At 46.6% G+C, this 8,439-nt stretch overlaps 2 protein-coding genes across 3 annotated transcripts in view; both read right to left on the bottom strand.

The window, feature by feature from the left end:
• Positions 1 to 438: 438 nt before the first annotated feature.
• TMEM257 (transmembrane protein 257) lies at positions 439 to 5,282 on the bottom strand. The gene is given in 4 exon segments (XM_012727084.1): positions 439 to 2,461; positions 2,464 to 2,641; positions 4,899 to 4,939; positions 5,216 to 5,282. Coding segments are annotated over 4 exon segments (396 nt in total). The 3' UTR covers positions 439 to 2,351.
• Positions 5,072 to 8,439, bottom strand: part of SLITRK2 (SLIT and NTRK-like family, member 2) — a 7,389-nt gene continuing 4,021 nt past the window's right edge. The window contains exons 1-3 of one of the 2 annotated variants that reach the window (XM_004685854.2): positions 8,336 to 8,392; positions 8,079 to 8,244; positions 5,072 to 7,869 (exon numbers count right to left, since the gene is read on the bottom strand). In XM_004685854.2, the coding sequence (XP_004685911.1) occupies positions 5,289 to 7,826 (2,538 nt within the window). In that variant the 5' untranslated portion in view covers positions 7,827 to 7,869; positions 8,079 to 8,244; positions 8,336 to 8,392 and the 3' untranslated portion in view covers positions 5,072 to 5,288. Of the gene's footprint in view, positions 7,870 to 8,078; positions 8,245 to 8,335; positions 8,393 to 8,439 lie in introns of those variants that run through there. The other variant, XM_012727203.1, reaches the window with a different exon arrangement.

Below are 8,439 nucleotides of genomic sequence, written 5' to 3'. Positions count from 1 at the left end.
CTTACCAAATAAAAATTCAGCAACTCATGTATGATGTTAGCATTTTGCAGTGAAGTCTGGTTGGACCTGGTGTGGGTTGGCGTGTGTCACGGTGTAGGGAGTGGAAGGCCAGTCCAGAGGCATCTGTGTTTGAATTCCTTTTGTTTGTTCATTTTACTTTTGATATTTCATCTGATACTAATGGAAATTCATGGAAAACTGTCAACATGTCTTTAGAAAACTCATTTTACCCTTTTGAATGTAAATTACAGTCATAAAAAATAGAAGAGCTTAATTTACAAACACTGAAGCAGAATAAATCAGGGCAAAGAAGACGGTTGCACTAAGACTTTGTCATTAATTCCTCTTCTAATTCTGAAGAAGTTCTCTAACTAATTCAAATGTTCATTTTTAGTGATCTTTTATTTATTAATTGAAAACTAACTACAGCATGGAATCAGTAAACAGTTCATCCAAGAGAACACGGCATCATTCATTCACATTTCTAGTGGTTCGATTTTGCCTATTAACAGCCCAAGATATGACTTTTCTTTTTTGAAATAATGTCACTATTTGGCACAGAAGTCTATTTACACCAGAACTTGTTTCATTTGCCATTTATTCCAATAACTTGAGAACAATTATTTGCAACTAAATCTAACAGTGTTTGTACAAGTACTTTCAAGCTAAAATTCTGCTAAAAAATTCCAACACACATGCAATTCGATATGTTTACATAATAACATATATGTATTATAAAACTTGGGACTCTAAGCACTTTAGAGGATGTGAAAACAGGGGTCACTCCACCCTCTAAGGAAACGTGGCCACACCGGAAGGAGCCGCTGCTGAGCAGAACAGGTCCAGTGTCCAATGGGGTTGAAACGGGTGGGTGGGCCACTTGGACTGCTCAGGAACGCTCCTGTGCCATCACGGAATCGCTGATAGCTCAGTTCACGCACAGCTACAGCAGATTTTCAAGTAGGAGCCCTGAGCAGCCAAGAAACTGGTGGCACAAGCAGCAGTGACAGAGCACACTCACTGTACAGGTACGCTCTGTTCTAAGCGAAGTAGATATTGAAAACCCAGACATACAAAACATGAATTAGAGTGAGTATTTGTATTATAAAATGGTTTTGTTTTATAAAAGGGTCACAAGTTCCCTCTAAATGGCAGCTCCCCTACTGCATTTGAAATACAATTTGATTGGCAAGATTCCAGTTGCCACGTGACCTTTGTTGCACAATCACGGTGAGAAGCGAAGCGCACACCTAGATACAGTTCTTACTTTGCTCTCTCGAATCTAGGTGTCTGGTGGTGTTGGTAAAAGACACTGTAGTCAAAGTGTTTTCTTGCAAGTCATGGAGATAGAAAGTAAATATTGTCTCCAAAACATGAATATTTAGAAACTTTCAGTACATTTGTGATTTCGTATTTACAGTTTGGGGACTCATCTTTGCTATGTAGAAGTAACTTCCGGCGGGAATATTGGGCCCTATCCCGTTCTGTGGAAATTCATTTTAGTCTTATAGGATGCTTTCCTTTTTAGCTGTGTACTTCTAAAGAGAGGTGAGTGATGGCTCCACACTACACTGTAGCTACTCCAGTAATACTCTGTGGGCTTCCCTGTACAGAATCACCCTAACACTCAACTCCTGTGTTGCATTACTGTTTCTACGGCAGACTCGTTCAGTTCAGTTTAGTTTAGCACTAAATGCCCTGCCAGGCATGGGGGCGAAGGAGTGGGACAGAGATCCCGTCTGCGGTGTCAAAAATTTGAGTCCCTCAGCACAGAGCCCGGCACCCAGGAAGCAAGCACTCGGTAAATATTTACTGAAGGAATGAGTGAGTGAACAGAGGAATGATCAGGTTGGGAGGTTTATCTGGAAGGCTTTCTTAACATCCAATCCAGCATGTTTCTGGAATGTGTACAACTGAAATGAATTTCTAGAGTCTGAGAAATCACAGCACCTCTCTCTCATTCCTTATACACTTACAAAATCCTTGAAATGTTGAGCCCTTGATGACATGGAAATATTTCCAATGATTAAATTGACTAAGAGGTCAGAGGACAAATTAGGGGACACTGATGGGTGCTGTCCTTACTCACCAACTGCTTGAAGGAAGGGACAGGGCACACAGGTTCACCAAAGTCCAGAGCCAAATTAAACTCTTGGCAGTCATGTCCAGACCAAGAAGTGTTAGCTTAGAGCATTTCAACATGGCGCAAACGACCTTTCAATTTGGCAACAGTGAAAGCTACTATTTAAGAGCTACTAGAGTCGAAAGGGCTGACCACTTGCCATTTGTGGGACAGGGAAGCGTGTGCTCTGTTGACTGGAACCATTTCTCTGTGCTGAAACTCAAACCCATTACAAGGTACATGTGAAATAAATGTGAAATAGCAAAAGCCAGCTGTAGGAGATAAAAATAAAAGTCCTAAAATAAAATGTTTGAAATCCCTTGAGTGAATAAAACCAAACAATACAGTCAGTGGGGATGCTAATACATTAATAGAACTTAAAGCGTTTGTGATTGCATTAGAAAATAAAGCTTCCGAGTATATGGTGCATCGTGATTTTAAATGGAATTTAAAAGTCTGAACCACAATCGAATGAGAATTCCAATGCAAATAAAGCACAAATCTAAGAAGCGTGAGACTCTAGAAGGAAGCCATAATTTTAGACCAGAGAGTCTCTGAATTTTTCCAGGAGGCCTCTTCAATGCATGTAACGAAAGGAATAGTAAGGCATCCCCATTTAAGATGAATGGGTGAGTTTTTTCAAGACGATGGCATTTTACGGGGATGACTAGTTGCGGGATAATGTGAACAAACACTGGAGCAGAATCACATCAGTAGGTCAAGCCACGTCATTTAAACCTACAAACGATCTCACTAGTATATGTGTGCTACTTCGCCTTGATAATTACTTCCCAAAATACCTACCTCTGTCTTCTGTATTTATCCTTGCACCAAATGAGAACAGCCACGAGAGGGTTTTTGAAACTCCTGTGTATGTATACTTCGCTCAAAGAGGGGCTGGATTCCAGGAGCCGTCTTCAAATTCAATGAGCAAAAACACTCTGGATTTAAGCTCCTCTTCTCTGAAATGTAAATTCTCTGCATGTTAACTTTCTTGTAGGTCATTTGAGCCCACCGTTTGCAACTTTGATCCAATGGATTTCAATAGCAATTATGATCTCTGATCAAAGAATGAACATGGTAGCTTGTCACTGTTGATGTTCAGAGATTTTAGGTCGCTAAGGGCATTTTATTCCCTGAAGGCCCTTTAAATTTATATATACACAATTATCTTCTATGGTTTTGAAAATAAATGACTTTGCACCAGTCACCATTAATCCAAATAATTTGGATTTAAGTAATTTCTAATTGAAAACCCATCACAGGTATTGTTTAGATTGACGGGCAATATACTATTAGTCATTTAAAGCTTTCAAAGTAAGTTATCAGGATCCACTTCAATCTCCACATGATAAGAAAGGATTATTATGTGCAGTAACCTATTTATGAAAAGGAAACAGTGTGTTTCTTTCAGTCGCCATCAATTGCTTTAATAAGGAGCTGAAAAGCTGGACTACTTTATATGCAGATCACCACCCCACTTGCATAAGGATTTACAATAGACAAAACAAAACTATTTTTTGTTGGAAAGAAGGGCTGTTTGTTTAAATCACACAATAATGTTTGCATCTAAAAATGATTTACAGGCTAATAAGGCTTTATCAATTTGAGATAGACTTGGTTAGTTAAAAATCACATTAATGCTGAGACCAAACCAAAGGCCTGCTCAGGCTGACAAGGAAACCCCAAGTCCCAGATGCCTGAAAGAGGCAGAAGAGGAAGAAACCAAAAGCTCACTTTTGTGGTTTCGGTACTGATGAATCGACTTAGACATGCAAATTGGACGTGGCTTGATAGCACCCCGTAAACACTTTGAGAAAATCAAGAGGAAAACACGACTTCCTCTGAAAACGTGAACACCGACAAGGACGCAGAGTCTACCCTTTAATCCTAAAAGAAATAGAAAGTAAGTAGACATTTGGCTGCAGTGCCTTGAATCTGCACAGGGTTTACTTGGGGGGTTTACGCTCACGTCTGAAGTCAGCCTCCAAGGTACCGAATGGCTCAGATGTCTGTATTAAATGAGGTGTGTGGCGGCCTCTACTGGCGTGTGTTTGTAGAAAATGTTTCAATCGGCAGAAAAAATAGTAATTTCAATTAAAAAGTTAGAAATACAGACTCTTTCATTAAAATATAGAAAAATATCTAATTTAATGCAGAAAAAATATATTACAAGTTGTGTAATGTACTCTGAATTAGGAAAATAATCTAAAACACTGAGTATGTTAGTGTCAAATAATGATTTACGGGAGGGCATTAACTGTTCAGTTCACTCTGGTATTGGGTTAAATATATTTTATTAATGAATTACTAATCCCAGCTGAAGTGGATTATTACCTCTAGTCCACTGTTAAGTCCCCTTAGTTGACTTAAATAAAATCACTCAGAACAAACCCGCAGGAAGTATTTTACAGTTAAATCTATAAAGTCCTAGAACTAGAATCATTTGATGACAGGCTGGTTTCTATAACTCAAGCAAACGGTACGTTGACTTTATATAGCTGACATTTCAATCTATTTTACACTGTTTTAATTTCAAAAATACAACACATTAAAATATGTTCAATTTATCAAAGCTAAAAGCAACATTTAAGTAATGTAGTTCAAGTGCAAAGGCACTTTAACACAAAGAAGTGATGCTTAGTGGCTGTACTTGGTAACTGAAGACGGAAATACCATGTATCATTATTTACAAAAGAATTGATAGTCTCAAAAGATCTTTGGAGATCTTCTACAAAATACACTCTAGCCATTTTCACTTGAAAAGTTTGCTTACTCTTTCTTCATTCACTATAATCTCCTCTTTCCATTCCCACACTGGAAAAATAAGAGAGAAACAGAACCATGAACAAAGCACATGAAAACTAAAAAAAGCATTGTAGACACATTCACGTTCCAGGATGATGCCTAAGAGAAGGGATAGAGGCAGGGCGGGGCGGGGCGGGGGGGGGGGGGGGGGAGGGTAAGAGAGAAATAATTTAAAGGACATCTTGAGGAAGCAGTGTCGCGGCTTCGCCCCCACCCCCAAGCCTGGTCAAAGCCGCCCCACCCGACTCTGGGAAAGGGAGAAGGCGAGTGAAAGCAAAGGCAAACCAGTGCTTCCAGCAGTTCTAGCGGAGCCTGGAGCAGCAACCTCGGACGCCAGGGCCTCGTGAGCCATTGCCCTTCACAGCTGACTGATCGCAGTTTGTTTTTCCAGAACTTCGAGGTAGTCTGGTTCTGACTGCGGCTTAGCTTGCAGTAAAGGGTGGTCGGGCTTTGACTGCCCCACAAAGCATTTCCTGGGAGTCCCATATAAAACGGTCTTATTGATTCTGTCTTGGTTTTGGCGTCGAGATTCATAGGAAGGGGCAAACTGCCTTTTAGGTAAGGTACAAAAGTTGTAGTGGGCCAGACCCGCACGGGGCAACTCCTTGACGCGCTCCGCAATATTCTGGTAGAGCAGCTCGGGCTCTCGGGGTGCGGCCTGCTTCTCGAGCAACTCAGTGGCACTGATGGTGTAAGCCAGGGGCGCCGGCTCCTCCTTCTTCTCCTCCAGGTTGCCGTAGCTGAACTCCGGCAGGTTACGGTAGTAGGCTACTGGGTCTCCCTCCTTCTGCATGTAGATGGGATTCTGGCACATCTGGCCCACGGGAGGCGGGATGTAGTTGTAGACATGGCCGTCTGTTTTGTCCTGAGCGTCCGTGTTGTAGGACCCATACTGTAACTGGAAGGAGCTGACGTCTAAGTTGGTGGCACTGCGGGGAACGCTCGGCACCCCCTTCCGGCGTTTCAAGACGAAGACAAATAAGCCGGCCCCAAAGCAGACTGATAAGATAAAGACAACAAGCAACCCTAAGATTAAGACAGAAAGGGGCACTTCCGTGTGCAGCTCAGGGTAGGAACTGGGGGACACGCTCAGCGCCCCGGGTGTGTCAGTGTTGTGGTTCACCGACAGAAGGGTTCCGTCTGACAGGTTGGGGCTGTCTGGACAGATGGCCTCCCTCCCCAGAAACTTCAGTATCTCCCCCGCGTGCTTAGCTGGGGACTCACAGGTCACCTCGTTGATGATGACGGGGGAGTTGGCGTGCTCTGTCCAGTCCTTGAGCCCCATGATGTCACAGGTGCAGTCCCAAGGGTTCTCTTGCAGGTCGATCTGGATAAAAGCCGGCAGCTGGTCCAGAACCCCTTTCACGGGCAGGTGAGAAAAGTGGTTGTTTCTCAGGTTCAGCCTGGTGAGGGCTGTGCCCCCAAAGATGTTATCAGGTAAGGACCGGAGCAGGTTGTTGTTCAGAAAGAGCAGCTGGAGGTTAATCAAAGCATCAAAGGTCAGCGGCTTGATTTCCTTAATGACGTTGTACTCTAGGTAGAGATACTGCAGGCTCCGCAGCCCCTCGAACATGGACGGGTACAGCACTTCAAGGTAATTGCCATTCAGGTAGAGCCTGCGCAAACTGGTCAGGTTCGTGAAGGCACCTTCCTGGATGACAGCGATCCTGTTATTCCCGAGATGCAACAGATCCAAAGAACTGTATTCTGAGAGGTCATTCTTATAGACAGTTTGGAGATAGTTCCCAGTCAGGTAGAGTTTCTTTGGACTCGTGGGTCTGGGCTGCAGGTCGGAGATGTTCGTGAACTTCCGCTCTTGGCAATTGACGTTGAGGCCATTGTCAGAGCTCTGAGAGGTGCAGACACAGCTGCTGGGGCAGGTGAGGGGCATGGGGGACTTGGTCTGGTACACCATGATCGGGCCGAAGCTCTGCCTGTCCTTCGACACGGTGACCCGGGGGGTCGGGCGGTTTCTCATCTTGGGGGGCCGGCTGGCTTTGGGTGCCCTGGTGGGGTTGAGGGCAGGGTTCAGGGTGGGTGACAGCCTCTGCACGTGCGTGTCTGCGTGACTGCCCCGCTGGCTGGAGTCACTGGCGGTTTTTCTGGGACAGAGGTCTTGCCTCGTCAGTTGGGTCACGTCTTTCCCGTGCAGCCGGAACGGGGTCTCGCAGACAATCTCACCCACGAAAACCGTGATGGTGTCCAGCCAGGCCTTGAGGGGAAGCAAGTCACAGGTGCAGTTCCAGGGGTTTTCCTCCAGCTGAATCTCCATGATGCCGCCGATGTGCTCCAGGACACCGGCGAAAGGCATGACTTTGAGCCGGTTCCCACGCAGGTCTAGGTGGGTCAGCAGCACGAAGCGGAACACATTGCTGGGCAGCGACAGCAGGAGGTTGTCATTGAGGATGAGCACCTTGAGCTTGTTGAGCTTGCTGAAGGCCCCTGCCTCGATGGCGCTGATGTAGTTGTAGTCAGCCTGGAGGTACTCCAGGCTCTCCAGGCCCAGGAAGGTGTCCTCCCGCAGCGCCTCGAGCTTGTTGTTGTTGAGGTGCAGCCTCTTGAGGGTTTTCAGGCCGCTGAAGGCCCCGGGCCGGATCTCCTGCAGCCCGTTGTTGCCTAGGTGGAGCGTCACCGCGTTGGAGTAATTGACGAACTCGTTAGGGTACAGTCTGCTCAGGAGGTTGCCATTGAGGAAAAGCTGGTAGATGCGATACTGGGGGGGCTGGAGCAGGCTGACAGTTGTAAATCCTTTGTTTTCGCAATTAATGTTCAGCACGTTCTCCTTCTCTTCGCACAGGCAGCGCAGCTTGCAAATGTCTTTGGCAGTTTTGCGACTCTCGGTCTGTAAGATCCCGGCCACGGTTAACACACTGAGGAGCCAAACGCCGCTCAGCATCTTTAGGCACCGTCGGTGTCAGCTCAGGTACCTGCAGGCAAGCCTGGGGGAGGGAGGTGGGGCAGACCAGGACGCGGGGGACAAAGACACAAGGAAGCCCGATTAAAGCGGCCGGCCAGGGGCGGAGGGGCGCGGAGGCGGAGGGGCCGGCGGCTCGAAATCACTGCGCCCTCCGAAGCAGTTTCTTCTCGCCTCCCCTCCCCCACGCGCCCACCCCCCCACCCACGCGTCCCCGAACGCACAAGCTGGCACCTGATTTCCCGGCGGGTCGCAGCCAGCCGCCGAGTCATTAGGAACCGAGTTGTCCTACTAAATCCAGCCCGTCTCCTCCTCCCCTGGGGTAGCTCGAAGAGATCGCGGGCGGCTCGCCCGCCCGTCTGGGGCTCGCAGCAGAAACTGCTTTACTTTTTTTTTTTAACTGCGCAAAAAGGGGGTGGGAAAATCAGGGGACTGGCGGCGGGGGCGGGGGGCTGGCGGAGCCGACGCGGCGCGGGCTGGGGGTTACTCACGCATCAGGAGAAGACGGGCCCCCTCTGCGCTGCGGTCCGCCGGGAGTTCGGCATCTTCGGAAAGAGGGAGAGCGAGGTAAAGGAGAGCCGCCCGCGTGGGGGCG

The sequence above is a fragment of the Condylura cristata genome, unplaced genomic scaffold (assembly GCF_000260355.1).
Source record: "Condylura cristata isolate star-nosed mole 26May11 unplaced genomic scaffold, ConCri1.0 scaffold00019, whole genome shotgun sequence".
Taxonomy (NCBI): Eukaryota; Metazoa; Chordata; class Mammalia; order Eulipotyphla; family Talpidae; genus Condylura; species Condylura cristata.
The sequence above is the reverse complement of the archived record's forward strand: the minus strand, read 5'-3'. Positions and strand labels throughout refer to the sequence as shown.